Raw genomic sequence first — 18,194 nt, 5'->3', positions numbered from 1 at the left:
AAGAAAAAAAACATTTTGATGGGGGGGGGGGGGATCTGGTTTGTTAAAAAAAAAAAGAAGACCCAATTTTTCAACTGCGAAAATCCACTTTTTATTCAATACGCCTCATCCTCATTTTTTTTTATGTCCACCTTTTTCTCCAAAGTAAGTCCCAAAAGTGAGCTTTTCTTTTTTCGAACGGGTCCAGAAGCAGGCGCCGCGCGGTCTTCATTGAGAGGAAGACAAGGTGAGCGCGCAAGGCGGCGCTCAGTGAAAGACGGTCTGCCTCCAGCGGTTGTCGGGGGTGAAAGGCCACAGACAGTCGCAGACGGCGGAGGCGAACGCTCGCGGCTCCACGCCGAGACCCAGCACCTCCAGACGGGAACAGTCCAGCCGAGGGTTGAGCGGTCGCGCGGCGGCCGCCGCCCCCGACGGCTCATCCGTCAGCTGCCGGCCAGGGTGGACGGCGGCGAGAAAAACAACAACGACAAAAAACTCAGAACCCAACAGGGCTGCCCGGCTCAGGGTGCGAGCGAGCGAGCGATCAATCGCGTGACGCGCATACCGGGACCAGATGATCGGACGGAAGCTTGAAGGCCCGGGCCATGGCCAGCGCCATCTCGTATTTGGTCATCTGCTCCTTAGCGGAGTAATGGAAGATTCCTCGGATGGAATCGTCCTACGCACACAAACAGTCACAAGATTGATCGCAACAATCATCCCCGAGCGCCGCGGGCACGCCCGGACGCACGACGCGCACGTCCTACGATTAGGAAGAACGATTGAGAAGGTAGCGCGGGGCCGGCCGTCGAGAGCCACCTCAAAACAAAATGGCCGACCTTCACGTGTCGAAATAAGAGCAAGACCGCCATTTCAAAACAGAAAGTGGCTCAATATTGGGGCGGAGAGTCCGAAAACTGTCCTTGATTGAGGAGCGGGAGGGGGGGCGTACCCGAGCGGCGGCGCGGCAGATGTTCCAGCAGACGGCGGCGACGTCTCGCGTGTGCGTGGGGAAGCGCTGCTGGCAGTGGTCGAGGGCGCAGGTCTCGCCCGCCGTCGCCCCCCGCAGGACTTTGGGCCACAGCGCCGTCACGGCGCTCTCGCACACCGACTCCACCTCGCCGAACAGGACGGGAACGCGCAGAACCGCCGAGCCTGCCGGACGAGAAGGCGAGCGCGTTGGCCCCGCCCCCGCCTGACGGACGAGAGGCGCGGATGTCGGCCCGACGGCGCGTGGGACTGACGTGCGCAGTGTCGCAGCGTTTGGCGCTCTCCTTCCATCTTGCTGCGTCCGTAGGCGTTGACGGGGCTCGGCGCGTCGTCTTGGCCGTAAGGCGGACGCCGGCCGTCGAACACGTAGTCGCTGCTCATGTACAGGAGGAAGGCGCCGCAACACGCTAGCAAAAGACGGGCCCCGTCACAAAACGCCACGCGTCTCGGGCGGCGGTCGCGCCAATCTCGGCCGCGCGTGGCCGACTCACCGGCCTCCCTGGCGAGGATGGCGGTGGCGTGCACGTTGATGTTTTCCGCCGCCTCCGGGTGGCGCTCCACCACGTCCGGGCGACGCTCCGCCGCGCAGTGGACCACCGCGTGAGGCTGTGGCACACACGCACGCACGCTGCATCAAGCTGGCATTGTCGTACCAAAGGTTGCTTTCTTTTATTTCTTCATTTCGAACTTCTCACCCAAACGTTGCGCGAGCGGCTCCGTTACCTTGCACTGACTCATGAGCGTCTTGACGGCATCCTCATCGGTGAGGTCGCAGCGGAGGAGGCGCGGGCCGGCCCTGCGGAACGCCGTCCCCGTCACAGCGCAGCCGCGCTTCTGGAACTCCTTGAGGACAGCCCGGCCCAGGAGACCGCTGGCCCCCGTCACCAGGACGCGCGGCCCCCCCGCCGCGGGGTCCTCCTGCTGCCAAAAATGCATTGGGATTGCTCAGACAGACGTCGAAAAAGATAATCGATAAAATGCATTTCCTTCCCCCCCCCCCCCCCCCCCCATCATGAAAAGGAGGTCACTATGATGGCCTACTTTCCTATGCCATTGTGATTTTTGTAAGCGCCGAATTTGGCCGGTGTTTTCGCATCGTGACTTCATTAGCGAACGAATAAGAAATCATGAACAGAACTGTTTGTGTGTTGACCGAGAGGAGTCTTTTGAAAATGGCATGAAGATGAAGAAAGCTTGAAACTTGGCCACAAATGGCAGCAGGGATTTTCACACGGTCCCAACTTGCTCTAAATTTGTCACAGCAAAATGGCACCCCGGTGGCTGGGCTACTCTTGAAACGACCAATCAACTAATCTTTGAAATGTTACGCACATCTCCGGTCATTGCTTCCGAGTTTACCTGCAGCAGCTTCACGTGCCCCGGCCTGAAGTCAATCGTCAAGTGGTTCATATTAGTTGTCGAAAACTATTCATATCACTTCCAGAGATGATCAAACGGCAACGTTTGCGTTTATTCTCCGATTTGCAAGGCGCCGACTTCACCCGCTCTCCACTTCCGGATTGGAGGATCAGCTAACTGCCGTAAAACGGACGCCGAGGTGGTAAAACGCTTTACGACAGAGCCGGTTCCCCCCGCCGCGCCCCCTTCAAAACAAACAAACAAAAAATCAACTCGTTTGCGGGGACACTTTCAGCATTTGCGAGTACTATCTGAGCCAGCAGTTGTGGCGTCTTACAAATAAATAAGAGTAAGAATTGAAAATGAACCTAATAATTCACCTCAAGTTGTTCCGATTCAAATCCTGCCATCTGTCCAGACAGCGGTTAGCGACGCCGGAAGGCCCAGTAGAAGCAACCAGAACTCAGTATGAGTCCAGTTCGGGGAGGAAAAAAAACCGCGGGCTTAAAGCGAAAGTCACATCTCAATTACAACACACAAACGCCGCCGTATTTCTTCGTTGGCATTATTGGGTCAATTCTTCACGAATCGTTTCACGACCGCCGCCAGCAGGCGATAAACGAAAACGGATACAATATATCTTTACCGCTTGCGAATTTTGACAAAATCACATTTCTCTAACTTAGTAACAATTTCACTTCGTGTTAAATCGAAAAAAATAACAATATCGGAGACATTATTTGAGGTAGTGTTTTGTTTAGCACCAAACTGATGGAAAACACCACACGTGGATTAATATTGAATAACAATGGACAATTTAGGTTAAAAAGGGTTTTGGTAAAAAAAAAAAAAAAATCTGTTGAAAGGGGAGAAAAATCTCGATTTAAACAACAAACCCATTTATATGAAGTAGAGGCACCCCAAAATGTATTGAACATACTCAACGCTTTTCAAAACACAAGTGCCAGAGACATTCGATTAACTTGTATTAGTAGGAAGTAGTAAAATGTTGTAAAATGCTCAGTATCTTTTCACGCACAGTATCTTTTCAATACCAAAAAATGACAAGGGTGATACAGAGGCTTCAGAAACTCGAGTATCACATGACACAGCGGGCGTCATGTCAGACAAAAGTAGCTTTTCACACTTTTTTTTGTTGTTGCTGAAAATGAATGAAGGTCTGGTGAGAAGGAAAATACGCCTCCACATCTCCTGTGATGTGATGCGTGAGCGCGCGGCACAAAAATCCAAACACACCACACACACACGTACGCAAACACGAGTTACACTTGGGTGGACAAGTCCGCGTCTTCCTGTCCAAGTTGCGGCGCCGTCTCCCCTTCGGAGGGCGAATCTTGGCCGGAGCTCCACCCCTGGAAGGTGGGACTAATGGGGAGTCTTCTGAGCCAGCGGGCACGTCGCACCACAGCCATGCCCACGGGAAAGTCGTAGGAGGACGACGAGCGCGCCGAGGACGTCAAAGCGCTCCACTGCAGCAGCCCGCGCTCCTTCCTCGAGCCTGAACACAAAAGCCGTCGGCACGGTCACGCCCGAGCGTCGCGGCGGCGCCGCCGACCCGGTCGCGGCGACCACGGGGCCGACCTGGCACGGTGTTGTCCAGGCAGAAGGCCAGGAAGCCGCCGACAAACATCTCGGTGGACAGCAGAACCGTCAGGATCTGATTGAGCTCCTCCACACCTGCGAGCGCGCGACAGCCGGTGAGTGACGCGCGCGGGCGGGCGGGCAGAGCGTGGGCGCAGCGTGGCCGCGCGGGCGGGCGGCGCGCACGCACCCGTCTCGATGCATTTGGGGTGCGCGTCCAGGTAGGCGGGCAGCGTGAGCCCGAAGAACATGGAGAAGCCCAGCACAAAGAGATTCCGGGACGAGTTGAGGTCCACCAGCTGCAGGTTGGACAGGCCCACCGCCGTGATCATGCCTGACGCCAAGCAACAAAAGATCTTTTCCAAAAGGTCCAGTCAAAAGCCCGAGCTACATCGGGACCCATCCTCCGCATTAGGCGACCTTGGAAACCCTCATGGCATGGCGGCCAATTCCGAGGCAAGGACGGCAACTCGCCTTTCCCGGCCACGCGACAAAACGGCACAGTGACTATGAGCGAAGGCGAGGGGGACTCTCACCGAAGAGCGTGCAGAACATTCCCCCCAGGATGGGATCCGGCAGCGACGCAAACAGAGCCGTGAACTTTCCCACGCAGCCCAGCAGCAACATGATGGCGGCGCCGTACTGGACCACGCGCCGGCTGCCCACCTGCCACGACAGTCGACCAAAACCAACGCCGTCACTACGACCGCAAGTGAAAAAATAAAGCCGCGGGGAAGGAAAAAAAATGCAAGGAAAAAAAAAACACATGAAACAGGAGCGAAAATGTCCCCCGCTTGTCACTTCATCTCGGACGTGAGTTTTCGGGCTTCATTTGACTGAGGCTGCTGTTGTTGATCAAAACGGTGTGTCCTAACCCTAGCGGATATTCCATGAATTGCACCTCATTAAAAATATTCATTCCGTGTCTTTTATGCATTTTTTCACTTTCAAATTATCCTGCGGGCCTGATCAAACCTCCTTGCGGGCCGGTTCCGGCTTGCGGCTCGCATGTTTGACACCTCCGATTTAAACGTGGAGAGCTGCGGGCGTCATTTGACAATGTTTTTTTTGGGGGGGCGGGGGGTTTGCACCGATTCAAGGAGCAGCAACAGCGGAGCGTCCCAAGCATTCCAGCTGGTTGAATCGACCTCACCGGCATGAAACAAGTAGCGGTCATCTTTAATAACAAGTCTGGTAGCGCCCTCTCGTGGAGCTGGCGAGAAGGCTCATTTTCAGCGTGCGAGCGAGTACCTTGGTAATGGCGAGCACGCCAATGTTGGGGCTGGAGGACGTGGATCCATTCCCCGTGCCCAGGAGTCCGGCAATGATGCAGCACACGCCCTCCGTGAAGATTCCTCTGCGGGAAGGAAGGAAGGAAGAAAGGTCGGAAGGTAGGAAGCAAGGAAGGAAGGAAGGAAGGAAGGAAGGAAGGAAGGAAGGAAGGAAGGAAGGAAGGAAGGGCCGGACGTCCGCGCCGGCGCGCTCCAAGGCTTGAAGCTGCCGTCTCACCTGTTGATGGCGTGCACCGGCGGCGGCGACGCCCCCGCCAGGCGAGCGCAGGCGTAGTAGTCGCCGATGGACTCCACGATGCCCGCCAGGGTAGCGCTGAACATGCCCAGAACCCCCGCCAACGTCACCGTCGGCACCCCCCACTGGCCTGGAGGAGCGGCGCATTGTCAGGCGTCACACAATAAAACGGCAGTCGCCCTCAAGCGCCTCACCGACGGCGGCGAGTCGGTCACGCGTTTCGGTTAATTGATGGGGGCTAGCGTAGCGGTCCGGCGCGAGCGGCGATTGAGCTCACAGGGGTAAGGCACCCTGAACCAGGGGGCGGAGGTCATGATGTCCCCGCGGGCGTCGGTGCGCGCCTTGTGGCCGTAGCGTCGCGGGTCGCTGGGCAGAAGGTCGGCGAGGGTGAAGATGTAACACAGCAGCCACACCAGCACGATGGCCAGGATGATCTGAGCGCAAAACAAGCAGGCGTGGGAAAGGCGGCGGCGGCGGCGGCGGCCGACGCCCGCGGCCGGGTCGAGTCGTCCTTTACGGGGAACATCTTGAAGACGTGGACCCGGCTCAGCCGCAGCCCTTTCTTCCTGCTCCAGGCGGGAAACGGCAGCGAGGTGGTCCGCAGGTACTGAGCGAACAGCACGATCAGGAGGATGCACCTGGACGGCCGCAAACGCGCCGGTCAGTGCAGGCGCAAAGCGGGCGGACGGACGGACGGGCGGGCGGGCGGGCGGCTCTCACAGCGCAGAGAAGCCCCAGTGCGATCCGGCCCGCTCGCCGGCCGTGGTGAAGACGGACAGACCGATGAGCGACACGGTGGGCGTGACGGTCAGCGGCCCGATGTACTCCAGCAGGATGCCCGGCAGCCCCAGCGCACCCACGGCCACCTCCACCGTGCTCGACACCATGATGGCGCCCTGGATCTGCCGCCAGCGTTCACGTCAATCGCTCCCGAAAAGCCGACTTGGACGGAGGGACGGACGGAGCGACGGACGGACGGACCTCTCTGATGCGAGGCTGCCAAACGTGCGAGGTGTCCGGCGGAAGAGTCCCGTTGCCGTAAATCTCCTCTGTCAACGGGACGCACGCACGCGAGAAGGTCAGCAAGCGCAGAGATGGCCCGCGCACGCAAAGACGGGCGGCGGCGTTTGCGCTCACCCTGGCTGGGGCAGGCCCATCGCTCCAAGCCCAGGATGGCCTGCGCGGGAATGAGGAAGGCCAGCGCCGAGGCCTGAAACAGAGGAAGTCTGCGCAACGGCGACGACGGCCGCAATTAGCCGGCGAGATTTCGGGGGGGGGGCCGAGCGCCGGCGCTCACCTGACTCCCACGGTGGTCTGGATGAGCGTGGTGATTCCCACGGTGGTGAAGATGGTCCCGATGAGCTGGCTGATGGCGTTCTGGTCCCGGCCCACGCACATGGCCTCGGCCAGCAAGAAGGGGACGGCCACCGTGCCGCTGAAGCAGGTCAGGTAGTGCTGCGCGCAGGGGAGGGGAGGGCTCAGACGCCGGACGCTCGGCCTCGGCCGCGCCCGCTTTTGCGGCCTACCTGCAGGCCCAGCAGGATGCACAAGTACCAAGGCGGGACGTCCTCAATGGTGTAAATCATGTCCGAGGCCAACTTCTGCTCTCCTACGGGCTCTTCGGTGGACTCGCGGCCGCGCCCCGTCGGGACGTCGTCCTGATTCTGCGCAGAACAATATAAGAATAATATTTTCTGGTGACGGTGACCCCGGTCAAGAGTCACCTGACCCCGCAGTTTAAGACCGACGCCTCTAGAGGGCGGCCTGTAGACGGCTGAACCGCCTTTGAACGTTTTTCCGGTCCTTTCCACTTTGACTTTCACTTGACAACAATGTGGGAAACACGATTTAATCGCCTGGAGGTCGAGCTGATGCTAGCAAGCCGCTCAACACGTGAAAGGCGAGCCGATTTCTTCTTTCTTTTTCCATCCCGGCTTCGTATTACGAGGACTGTGTGTAAAACACGTCAAGTCATTTGCATGGAGGTTTATCAAAACGGCCATTCGACAAAATTCTTTTTGGTGCTCCAATCCATTTCATCGTCTGTATTTTCACTTACCTTTAAGTACCGGAGCGCACAGAGTTTTTCCACTATTCTGGTCCCTGGGCCCCCTCCTTCAAGTTTGTGTGAATACTTTTTTGGATAGTTTCCACTTAAGATCAATAATGCCCTTTACCTTGCAGTGGTCTTGACCGGCAGCCATGATGATGCGGGAAAGAAACAAAAGCGTGGCGCGTCTCCGCCCGGCTCACGCTAAACAATCGAGCCATAATCTTGGTGGACTTTCACCTGAAAAACACAAAGCCATAAATCAATTACTTTACGGGCGTCACCTCATCAATGATTACACTATTAGCCATTAGGCCGCTGCACGCGTTCACGTTTCCGAGAGGTCACCAAAGCCGCTTCCGTAATCGCGCCAACGTAGGCCCGGAAAAGGCGGCCGGCCTCTTTTGGCATCCCCCCGATAGAAATCGGACCAAACAGAAAATGACAAGGACATCGGTCCAAACCCGTTGTGCTTTTTGTCTAGCATCCATTTTGTGATTTGCTAAAAGAATTTAAAGTTTGGTTTGGTTTTTTTGTGAGCTGTCGTTCGCTTGCCTCTTTGGGCTCTTGAGAGACGAGTGCGCTTCAAACCACGGCCGCCAGATGGCGCCAGCGAAGCGAGGGGTACAGTCCATTCAAGTCGGTGATCCGAAACGTTGCGGTGAGCTGTGCCGAATGGTGCGGACTCGTCCAACCGCAGCCGGTCAAGCAAATCCTCCAAGTCGGCGGGGTTTACGTTGACAGCGCCGCCTGGCGTCCGTCCAACGACTCAAGCGAGTCCCCCGTGCTTCCGGTGAATCCGGAAATTGGAGTCGGCAAATGGACTCGTCTTGAGTCTGTGGACCGAATCGTCTCAGGTCCCGAGCGGGGCAGTCAAGATGAGATGTGAGATGCCCCCCCCCCCACCCCCAAACATTGTTGACACCAACCAAAATGACGACCGTACTCATCTGTCGAAAGTAATGATGCCGAATGGATATTTGATGAGTGACACCCCACTGGCGCCTTTTAGCAACAGAAACTGGATTCACGAGTCAATCACACGCGACACCACGTGCAATATTTTATTGCCTTGCGATGAGAAGCTAACGTGACGAAGAAAAAGAAGAAGAAGAAGAAGAAGCAGCAGCCGGCGTGCTCCGCTCGACGAGCGTCCCGGACCAAAGGCTCCATAAATACACTCATTCGCTTTTGATTCGCCGCGGGCGGGCCGATGATGACGTCAGCAGCTCTTCAGGGAGGCGGAGCTGGAACGACAGAGACGTCACATGATGTCACCACAAACTCTGACGTGAGGCCGCCGCCGCCGATCGGATGGCGGATGGAAAAGCGTCGCGGCGCGCCACCAAGACCGCGAATACCACAAGGGGGCAGTCCGAGTTAAGGACTTTGACGTCAACACGAGTACGAGCAGCAAGCGGTTGGCCAACAAGTGCACTTGGATCTCGCTTCTCGCAGGGAGTTGCTCTCTCGGGGCTTGTTGGACTCGCGCACAGAAAAGCGGATCTCCGAGTCGCCTTGCGGCAAAGTGCAACTGCGGCCGGCAACGTGCGGCTCGCGGGGTATTTTTTTTTTTTTGCGTCTTGGACTTGGCCCGCCTGCTCACGTGGCCATGCCAACACGGCAGTATTTTCCCACTCTGCTTGCTTCAAAACACTCTGTTTGCAGGTAAGAAAATCCGAGAACAAAGAGGCGGGGTGGGGAAAAAGGAGAGACAGAGAGCGCGAGGGGGGGGGGGGGGCGTAGCAGCCTCGAGTCGCGCGGGCGCAGCAGCAGCGGAAGAAAAAAAGCTCAAATGACCACAATTCAAAGAGAAGTTTTATTGAAGATTGGAAACATCAGGGAAAGAAAAAAAAAGCATTTACACCAAATCGTTTTGCTTCAGAATCTCTAATCTGCAAACAGACGGGGCGGGAAAAATCAAGAGTCCCAAAGTGGAACAGGAGACAAACAGAGAGGGAAAATACACCACCATCATCATCGTCTGCATTAGAAGGGGGAGGGGGGGGGAATCGAGCGTAAACGACTTGAAGCCCTCGCCTCGGGTTGGAGAACAGTTTCACAGTTTTGATCAGTTTTCAGCTTCAGCATAACATGACCGCCCCCCCCAAAAAAATCCACCTGACTTGCTTAGTCCAGTGATTCGCCGCGGCACACGTTAGCGTGGGTGAAATGAGGCCATTTGCCGTCCAATGCAATAAATAAGGCGCAGCCGCGGCAAACGGCCGACGCATCGCTGCTCAGATGAACCGCCGCCGACTCGGATCAATTCAACTTTCAGAGTCCTTGTTGGAGAGAACATTGTCCCAAATGCTCACAATTTCAACCTCAACAGTCAACATTGGCAGATTTTCGGCATCCGTCATGACGGACCGATGACATTTTGGGGGAATTGGACCGATTTGAATCATCGCTTCATCCTCGATTCCAAAACAGGACAACTGTAGCGATTGTTGTTGTTGTTGTTTTTTTTTTTTGCTCCCGCCGGCCAACCTTCGAAACGGACACAAAACCAAAACTGAAAACAAAACGCCACAAACATGCCGGGACCCGGCGGCGTCCAATCAATCATTTTGTTTTGTTCACTTTCAGGGTTGTAAAAAGTGAGCGCCCCGCTATCCCTTCATTGAAATGATTTTTGAAAAGGAAAAGCCCCCGTTGGCGAGATCCGACCGGGGGCTCGGTCTCGGCAGACACTTTCACGCACGATTGGGACTCGCGTGCAGGAAAAACGCCAGCGGCGCATCTCGAGGGAGGGTGGGACGCGCCGGCAAGTTAAGGCCGCTCCAAATGGGTCTCGCGACACCTGAAGAATCTCGGGGGTGAGAAGCCTCCGTCCAAATAAGAAAGTCCTCCCCCCCCCCCGCCCCCAGAGCAAAGGGGCGGGCGGAGGGGGGACGGGGGGGCTACGTCTCGAACTGCGTGAGCAGCGCGCGCACTTCGGGCGTCAGCTGCTTGGCGGCGCTGGCGGCCTCGGAGATGGCGCGGCGGTAGGGGCCCTTCCTCTTCCTGTCGAAGCGCGACTGGAAGCTCTCCAGGAAGGGCGAGAGCTGCGACAGCGGCAGGAAGGAAGTGGTGGGCGAGCCGAACCAGGACACGCGCGCCTCCTGCCGCCCCGCCGAGGCGGCGCCGCCGGCCCGCCGCGCCACCGTGATGCCCAGCACCCGCGCCGGCCACCAGGGGAAGCCGTAGATTTTGGCCCACACGATGTCGCCCACGCACACCGGCCGCCCGTCGGGCAGCAGGCTTTTCGACACCGACTTGGAGACCGCCGAGGACGACGACGTCGTCGACGAGGAAGAGGACGACGACGACGACGACGTGGAAGACTTGCGACGCCGCTTGGGTTCGCCCCCTTCCTCGTCGCCGACCCGAGGCTCGGCCGAGGGCGGGCGGGGGGACGCCGAGGACGGCGGCTCCGCGCTCTCCGAAAGGCCGCGGTGCGGGAGGGGGCAAGGGGGCGGCGGCGGCGGAGGAGGAGGAGCCTCCGCGCCGGCACAAAAAGAAGGGAGCGGCGTCGGAGCGGGGGCGAGGCGCGGCGCGGGGCTGGGGCTGGCCGAGCGAGCGCCGTGTTTGGGAGGCGAGGAAGAGGAAGCGGAGGGGGGGGCCTGAGCGTCGTCGGTACGATACCTTTGGGGTTTGAGGCGCATCCGAGGCGGCAGCGCCGTGTGCGAGGCGCCCGGGTGCTGCAGGCGGCGGGTGAAGTGGACCTTCTGGTTCCGGTTGTGATTCTGCAAGGCCGCCGCACGCGTCAAGGCCTTGCCGCCGCCCTCTCGGTCCTGGTTCTCCCCGAGCGGCGGCGGCGGCGGGGGCGGCGGCTGCGAGTTCCGCGGCAGTTTCTTGGCGCAATCCGCCGAGGTTCCCTTGGCCAGAACCTTCTTGGAGTTCAGCTTCAGGCGAATGGAGGAGGACGAGGACACGGCCCGCAGGACGCGGCGCGAGGAGGCGGGAGCGCCGGCGGCGGACACGCGGATCCCCGGCGGGGGGCGTCTGTCGCCGCGCCCGCTTTTGTCGTCGCTCCTCAGTCGCTTGACCTCGGCCGACACGGGCCCCTCCGCCGCCCTCCGCCGCCGCGACGCCTCCTCGCCCCTCAGGTCCACGGGGCCCGGCCGCCGCCCGGCCGCGGCCGCCGCGCCCTTGCACTTGTCGCACAGCACCTGGCGGGGGCGCAGCTTGATGGCGTTCATGATGGAGGTGGGCTCCTCGCAGCGGTAACGGCGCTTGGGCCTTTTGATCTTGCGGGGCGGCGGCTGAGGTAGCGCCTGGTTGTAGGTGTCCCGGATGAAGAGCGGGGGCGGGTACGGCGCCCCCTCCTGGAAGAGCGGGGGCGGCTTGGCGCTCCACGGGCAAGACGGCGGCGAGTCCTTCTCCGCGGGCGCTTCCTGCTTTGGGGCTGCGGCTTCCGCCGGCATCGCCGCCCTCTGAGGTGGACTCTGGTCTTGGCGTCGGGGAAACGGCGTGACGGGAATCCCGTAGGGTCCGAACCTGAGCAAAGAGAAGGAGAACCTTACGGACTGGCGTGGGACGACCCGTCCAGACAACACGTTCCCCCGAGTGTGGCTCATTTGACATCAAGAAAAGATTTGAGGATTCGCCCGGCGGGTGGCCACATCTCGCCCACCTTTTGGACTCGATGGAGCTCGTCGAGAAAGAAGCCGCGTGAGCCTTACCTTTTGGAAACGTCCATGAGAACCCCGGAGAAGAGCTTCTCGCCCACCCGGAAGGACACGACCAGCGCGTCATCGATGACGTGGTCCAAAGAGACCCGGACCTCGGAGCCGAGGCTGAGGCTCAGGTCCTGAACGCAGGCGCCGAGCCGCGGGGCGCAAGGACCCGTCTCGGCTTCGGCCGAGGCTTCGGCCGGCTTGCCGTCCGGATGCGGCGACCCGCCGCCCGCGCACGTCTCCTCGGGCTCCGGATCCCCTTCCCGTCCGGCGTCGTGGCTAGCGGCGGGCCTTCGCTCCGGTTGGACCGAAGCCGCGTAGCCTCGGTCCCGGCCCGCGGCGTTGGTGGTCGGTTCCGCCGGTTCCGCCAGCGAAAGGCCGGCCTCGGCGGCCGGGAAGGAGTGCAGGAAGACGGCGGAGGAGGTGGGCTTGGGCTGCGCGAGGATGCTCGGGTACGCCGCCTGCGCCGAGCCGTTCCGCGCCGCTTCCCCGGGAGAGACGCCGGCTCCGCGGTCGTGGACGAGCGGGTCGCCGGCGGCCTCACCTTGGACTTTTCCCACCGCGGGCTCCGGCTGCGGCTGCGGCTCTGGCCTGACATGGCGGCGGTCCTCCCCGTTGCCGGAGTCTCCCGAGCGAGGCCGATACAACTCCACGGCCGGCTCGTGCTCCGGCAATCTCTCGGGGTCCTGGGAGACCTGCGTGCGCCCCGGGCCGCTGGGGCCCGATTCCGGTGAGCCGTCGTCGGTCGTCGCCGTTGTGCGAATCGCCGCAGCTCCTGGCTCGGTGGCCACGGCCGCCATTTTCTTCCGCTATGCGAGCGAGCGCGCGTCGCCGCGCCCGCCCCTCCTGTACAAAGGTTCGGAGAATCGGAAGCCCGCGATTGGCCGACGACGTCGTCGGTCAAACGAAAGCCCGAGGAACCGATGCGCTCCGATTCGTCTGAGATGCGGAAGTGGAATGACGTCATCGAAGTGGCTTCTTCTGAGACGCCAAACAAAAACATCGGCCAGCATCCCGTTGATAAGCAGAAAAAAAGTGACTCAAGCAGACTTTCACAACATACACTTTTTTTTCATTCCTCAAGAAAACAAATAAATGACAAGAAGAAAAGATATGACGGCAAGACACGAGCAGTTGCTAATTATTCACGTCACTCGGATGAAACATGAATAAATTCAGTTGTCTCGGTCTTGTCTTTCTGCATTGGCTCAAAATTTAAAGGCGTGACATTGATGACATTGGATTTCAAGTGTTCATTGGTGGACCCAAACTCTTGGTTCACGTGTACGTTGATTCATTAACGCTAAGCCTTTGGGTCAGTTTACTGAAGGAGTTCAAATGTGGACTTCACCCCAAGTTATTTCTTGCAAACAAATGTCGACACACAAGATTAGGATTGTCGCGCGGTTGAAAATGAAACACGACACCATTGGCGCCTCCTTCGCACATTGTGCAAGAGCACATTGGTCGGGCCTCAAATCAATCATTGATTAATTCAGATTAACGAAAGCCGCGTTGCAATCACGAATACGATTCAACAAAGGAAATGCGGATCGAGCGATCGCATCCGCCAAGGATGCGAGCGCCCGCGACGTGATCCGTGATTGGTCAGAGGGCGTTGAGACCGCCGCCTTCGACTTCTTTCACTTGCTTTAAAGACAGCCCCACTTGTTCATCCTCTGACGAAGGGTCCGTCTTCTTCCGCTTCTGAGCGGCGAGGCTTCTTCCGGACCTTCAGAGATACACACCTCGGTCAACAGGCGGCCGCGAGACGCGGTAACGGTCGGAACCCGGCCGGCGGTCGGACGGAGCCTCCCGTCGTTGGCGTTCGCCGCTCGTCCCGCTCACCATTTCTCCTCCACGTCCCGGACGGTGTCCGGCAGCGGAACGTTGAGCGTCTCCGGCAGCAAGCAAGCGAAGCCCGAAGCCAGCACGGCCGCGCCCCCGTACACCACGCTGGGCAGGGCGGGGAGCACCTGCGGGGGCCGGCAGACGGCATTGGGGGGAGGCCGCGCCGGCAACGACGGCCCGACAATTCCAGCGTGCGGGTTTACCTCGTCCAGGATGAGGACGGCGGGCGCCGCCATGCTGCCCACTCTGGCCATGGTGGACACCAGACCCATCCCCGTTTGCCTGCGGAGCAACCGAGCGCATTTTGTCAACGTAGACAACTCTGACGTAAACTCCCTCGCTCGTCGCCGACTAGCCAATCACGCCACATCAAGCGATGATGTCATACCTGACGACGGTCGGGTAAAGTTCTCCGGTGTACAAGTAGACGGTGGTGAAGGACGCCGAGGTGAAGGCCTTGCCCAGGCACGCCAGCGTGGTTCTGATGGCCTGCAAGTCTGACAGAAGAACACCAAGTGCGCATTTGGAAAAGCAGACGCTTGCCTCTGAATCGGCAAAGTCCCTTGAAAAAAAGCAACCCCCCCATTTGCCCCTCCCCCCCCCCTAAAAGAAACAAGTCTATACTGTCCATGCATTTTTTTGGAATTGCGTGTTTTGCCTTACTCGCGGGGACAAAGATGTTGGCGAAGATGAAGAGGGCGGACATGAGGAGGCACAAGACCTGCGTCACCCTCCTCCCCAGGAAGCTGAGCATCGCCAGAGCCACGAACTTGGAGGGAAAATCCACGGCTCCAAAGATGAGCTGCATCACGTAAATACTCACCTGCGCCGAGGAACGGCAGCTCTTAGCTTAGCGTGCCGTGGCCCCGCCCGGCCCAAAACGTGAGCGCGCTCACCCCGAACTTCTGCAGGTCCAGCACCAAACCGTAGTACGCGAAGCTGGTGGAGAACCTGGCAAAGTTACACGGAAGAGCGTCACGCGAGCGGCCGGCGGCGGCGGGGGGAAGTCGGGAATCTCGTCTCTTGCAGGAAACGAGGCCAGAGTCAGGTCGGGTGGCGACGGGCCCGGCGCGCTGGCCCGCCTCCCCCCACGTCCCACGCCCCCATCTCCCGAAGGGTTCGTGAATGACAAAGTCAACTCGAGTCTCGGAAATTGGCCACTTGTATGCGCTAACGTTAGCCGCTTAGCTCGGGTGGTCCCTCACCAGACGGCGACGAGGCCGACGGAGATGCGTCTCATGCCGGCCGTCCGGAACAGGTCGTAGGCGCTCAGCATCTTGCGATCGGACTCCAGCTCCTTGCTCATGTGGGAGCGAAGCACCTGCGGGTCACACGCGTTCAGCGCCCGTGGCCGAGCAACGCCGGATCGCCGCCAGGCGTCATTTGCGGCCGCGTGACGGGCAAAACCTCCGGCGTCAGCTTGTCGGCCACTTCGGGTTTTCCGTTGATGCGAGCGACTCTGTGGAGGGTCTTCAAGGCGTCCCGGGACCTTCCCTTGAGAATCAGCCAGCGCGGCGACTCGGCTAACCACCTGAGCGGTGACACGTTTGGGTCGGACGGCGATTTGCGGGGGGGGGGGGGCAACCGAGTCAGGAATGAGAACGGACCAGCTGCAGGCAAAGGAGACGATGTGCGGCAAGCACACCACCAAGTGCAGCTTCCTCCAGTCCCTCAGCCAGTAAGCCAAGCCGGCCAGGAGCAGTTGGCCAAAGGTGAAGTAGAAGGAGGTGAGTGTGCCCACCAAAGTCCTGGTTTTGGTCGGGATCCACTCCACCTCTGAGGACAAACGGCAAGAGCGTGGGTCCGGCTGACGGGGCCCCCCCGAGACCCGGCGCAAGCAAGCGCTTACTCAGGGAGACGGTGTTGAGGATGATGCCCGACACGGCCATTCCGCTCAGGAAGCGGAAGACGCAGTAGACCCAGAAGGACTGCGACAGGGCGCAGCAGGAGCCCAGGACGCCCAGCTGCAGGTAGGACCAAATCAGGATGGAGCGCCGCCCCCACCTGAGACAGAAACACAGGCCGCCCTGCTTCCTGCTTCCTGCTTCCTGGTTCCTGGCCGCGCGGAGGGAGGAGCCGAGAGGCTCACCTGTCGGACAGGCCGCCGTAGACGACGGCGCCCGCCAAGAGGCCGCCCATGTACACCGTCTGGATCATCTGCTTGAGGGGACGCAGCGAGCACACCAGATCCCACTGAAGATGCACAAGGCCAGACCACGCTCGTTGGCACGCGTCCTCCTGAACCGCTTCCACAGAGCTCGTCCACTTGCGACGGGATCTTTCCAACTCCCGCCCACGCACTTTCCATGCTCGCTTGAATTTCCCGAGCGATTTCCGGCCGGGCCGCATCCCCTCACCTCGGAAACGGTGGTGGCGATGAACTCGGAGCTGTCGAAAGTCCAGCCGTCCACGCAGCTTTCCGTCTCCAGGTGACTGGTGTTCACCGAGCCGTTGGCGCTCAGCAGCTGCCACTGCGGCGTCACGTATCTGAAAGCCAGCCGGCGTTTAGCCGGCGTTCGGGCACCGGAGCAACCGACGTCGACGGGTCGCCGAGCGACCTGCTGCAGCGGTCCAGCCGGGTTCCGGAGGGGTCCGGAGGGATGAAGGCCTTCAACGCGTCTCGCCGGTCCATCTAAAACACGAGGACGCGGCGTTAGGCGCGCGGCCCCCCGACCGCCTGGGACGCCGATCACTTACGTGCCGCGTGAGGTTCCACAGGCTGTGATTGGTCGACAGCCGGCAGTGGTGGTCGGGCGTTCCGGACACAAAGTTGTTCAAGAGGTTCTGACTCGCCATCAGCAGACCCGGGAAACTGATGAGGGTCACGTGGAGCCACTGGTAGCGGCCGAAACCGCCCATCTGACCGGTCGCACACGCGCAGATTTACCGCCGAGATGCGGAGCCAAAGTTCCCACTGGACCGCCGCGACATTCAAACTTCTTGCTGCTCATTTGGACCGCGTATGGAGTTGGAGCCAATCGCGCGCCAGCGACTGGTCGCCAGCTCGCTCCTTGGAATCCGATTACTCACCTCATCCAGCAGCTCACTGAAGCCCATCCTGACGCCGTCCGTTCTTCTTCTCGTCTTCAAATGGACCTGTCAAAAAAAAAAAAAAGTCTCACGCCACCCGTGCCGCTGAAAGTCGCCACGGCGGCGGCGGCGGTCGGCTCTTGCTCACAATTTGCCGGGGGTCTGCTGAGTCGCCTTAACGGATTAAAGGTGCGCACGTCGGCAAACAAGTGGATTTCCTCCCGCCGGCAGCCGTTCGCTCACTGCGCGGCACCAGGACCCAAAGGCCGGACGGCGGAGACGCGTCTTCCTTTGGGGGCGCAGACTTTGACACTTTGCGCGCCGCCGTCTTCAACCCCCGCCGCAACTCCCGCCCCGAGCTTGACCCCCACCGCATCCCGCCGCGGCGTCTGTTAATGTTCACGTGAGCCACGATGATGATGAGTCATCGGACATGCCGACAAGCGCAAAACACGCGCGCTCTGCCGCTCATGACAAGTGTCCGCCGGTTAGCCGCCGGAGCGTTCCAAGTTCCTAACGTTGGATCAGTGCCAGCACAGAGGTCACAAAAGCACTCCCCGCAAGATGACGACAACTTTCGGGGAAATGTCTCCAAAACTTACTGCCCCTCCCCCCCCTTACATAAGAACAACTTCTAACCGGAGAATTAAACCTCCTAACGGTCTTTCAATTTGCGTCAAGGACACTTTTGTAAGAGTGCCGCTCAAATTGAAGGAAATGGCCACAGTTCTTGTGGGTTCCTGGATTGTGGCCTAAACTTCACCTAGAAGAGCAAAGCATTTCGGAATACCGAATGCCAACTCGTCTCTTGGAATATTGCTCGTTTGTTAGGACCTGGAAAAATGCATTTTCATGGCTTTTTTTTAAAGGGCTGTGGCCAGAAGAGGCAGGGTACACCCTGGACTGGTCGCTAGCCAATCACGGGACGCGCACGCAGACACGCGGCGGACCCGTCGTCGGAAGGTCCAGCTGCGCCCGGCGCCGCGGCGACCTCCGCTCGGAATTCCCCCCCGTGACTCGGAGCAACAAACAAGACGGCGGGCGAGCGGTCGCGAGGAAGGTCGCCAGCTGAAAACACCGCCGAGGGTCTCGTGCGGCGCGGCCGACACGTGTCGGCGGGGTTGGACATTGAACGTTGACGG

At 59.5% G+C, this 18,194-nt stretch overlaps 4 protein-coding genes across 9 annotated transcripts; all 4 read right to left on the bottom strand.

The window, feature by feature from the left end:
* Nucleotides 1–75: 75 nt before the first annotated feature.
* mat2b (methionine adenosyltransferase II, beta) lies at nt 76–2,881 on the bottom strand. 4 transcript variants are annotated; one of them, XM_052047053.1, is made up of 7 exons: nt 2,709–2,881; nt 1,693–1,890; nt 1,461–1,575; nt 1,224–1,376; nt 932–1,134; nt 545–658; nt 76–426 (listed from the first exon to the last, which is right to left on the bottom strand). In XM_052047053.1, exons 1-7 carry the CDS (start codon nt 2,736–2,738, stop codon nt 247–249), a joined length of 993 nt encoding a protein of 330 aa, XP_051903013.1. In that variant the 5' UTR covers nt 2,739–2,881; the 3' UTR covers nt 76–246. The 4 variants fall into 4 exon arrangements, with proteins under 4 accessions (XP_051903013.1, XP_051903014.1, XP_051903012.1 ...); XM_052047054.1 differs by having other exon boundaries at nt 1,693–1,887; XM_052047052.1 differs by lacking the exon at nt 2,709–2,881 and adding an exon at nt 2,329–2,548 and having other exon boundaries at nt 1,693–1,887.
* A 420-nt stretch (nt 2,882–3,301) lies between these two features.
* Nucleotides 3,302–8,732, bottom strand: slc23a1 (solute carrier family 23 member 1). 2 transcript variants are annotated; one of them, XM_052047045.1, is made up of 15 exons: nt 8,063–8,732; nt 7,635–7,747; nt 6,984–7,121; nt 6,755–6,912; nt 6,595–6,683; nt 6,439–6,506; nt 6,178–6,359; nt 5,975–6,095; nt 5,735–5,891; nt 5,440–5,587; nt 5,182–5,287; nt 4,467–4,596; nt 4,121–4,264; nt 3,931–4,026; nt 3,302–3,847 (listed from the first exon to the last, which is right to left on the bottom strand). In XM_052047045.1, exons 2-15 carry the CDS (start codon nt 7,659–7,661, stop codon nt 3,612–3,614), a joined length of 1,800 nt encoding a protein of 599 aa, XP_051903005.1. In that variant the 5' UTR covers nt 7,662–7,747; nt 8,063–8,732; the 3' UTR covers nt 3,302–3,611. The 2 variants fall into 2 exon arrangements, with proteins under 2 accessions (XP_051903005.1, XP_051903006.1); XM_052047046.1 differs by having other exon boundaries at nt 8,454–8,732.
* Nucleotides 8,733–9,307: 575 nt separating this feature from the next.
* pwwp2a (PWWP domain containing 2A) lies at nt 9,308–13,080 on the bottom strand. Its single transcript, XM_052047036.1, has 2 exons — nt 12,178–13,080; nt 9,308–11,992 (listed from the first exon to the last, which is right to left on the bottom strand). Exons 1-2 carry the CDS (start codon nt 12,969–12,971, stop codon nt 10,414–10,416), a joined length of 2,373 nt encoding a protein of 790 aa, XP_051902996.1. The 5' UTR covers nt 12,972–13,080; the 3' UTR covers nt 9,308–10,413.
* Nucleotides 13,081–13,218: 138 nt separating this feature from the next.
* Nucleotides 13,219–17,423, bottom strand: oatx (organic anion transporter X). 2 transcript variants are annotated; one of them, XM_052047048.1, is made up of 16 exons: nt 17,201–17,423; nt 17,053–17,118; nt 16,720–16,881; nt 16,581–16,654; nt 16,380–16,509; nt 16,112–16,179; nt 15,872–16,026; nt 15,630–15,798; nt 15,430–15,553; nt 15,228–15,343; nt 14,919–14,973; nt 14,686–14,845; nt 14,411–14,519; nt 14,226–14,304; nt 14,020–14,147; nt 13,219–13,903 (listed from the first exon to the last, which is right to left on the bottom strand). In XM_052047048.1, the coding sequence occupies exons 2-16, from the start codon at nt 17,077–17,079 to the stop codon at nt 13,780–13,782; spliced, it is 1,680 nt and encodes a 559-aa protein (XP_051903008.1). In that variant the 5' UTR covers nt 17,080–17,118; nt 17,201–17,423; the 3' UTR covers nt 13,219–13,779. The 2 variants fall into 2 exon arrangements, with proteins under 2 accessions (XP_051903008.1, XP_051903007.1); XM_052047047.1 differs by having other exon boundaries at nt 16,112–16,215; nt 17,201–17,420.
* Nucleotides 17,424–18,194: the final 771 nt, after the last annotated feature.

The sequence above is a fragment of the Hippocampus zosterae genome, chromosome 16 (genome assembly GCF_025434085.1).
Source record: "Hippocampus zosterae strain Florida chromosome 16, ASM2543408v3, whole genome shotgun sequence".
Lineage (NCBI taxonomy): Eukaryota > Metazoa > Chordata > Actinopteri > Syngnathiformes > Syngnathidae > Hippocampus > Hippocampus zosterae.
The sequence above is the reverse complement of the archived record's forward strand: the minus strand, read 5'-3'. Positions and strand labels throughout refer to the sequence as shown.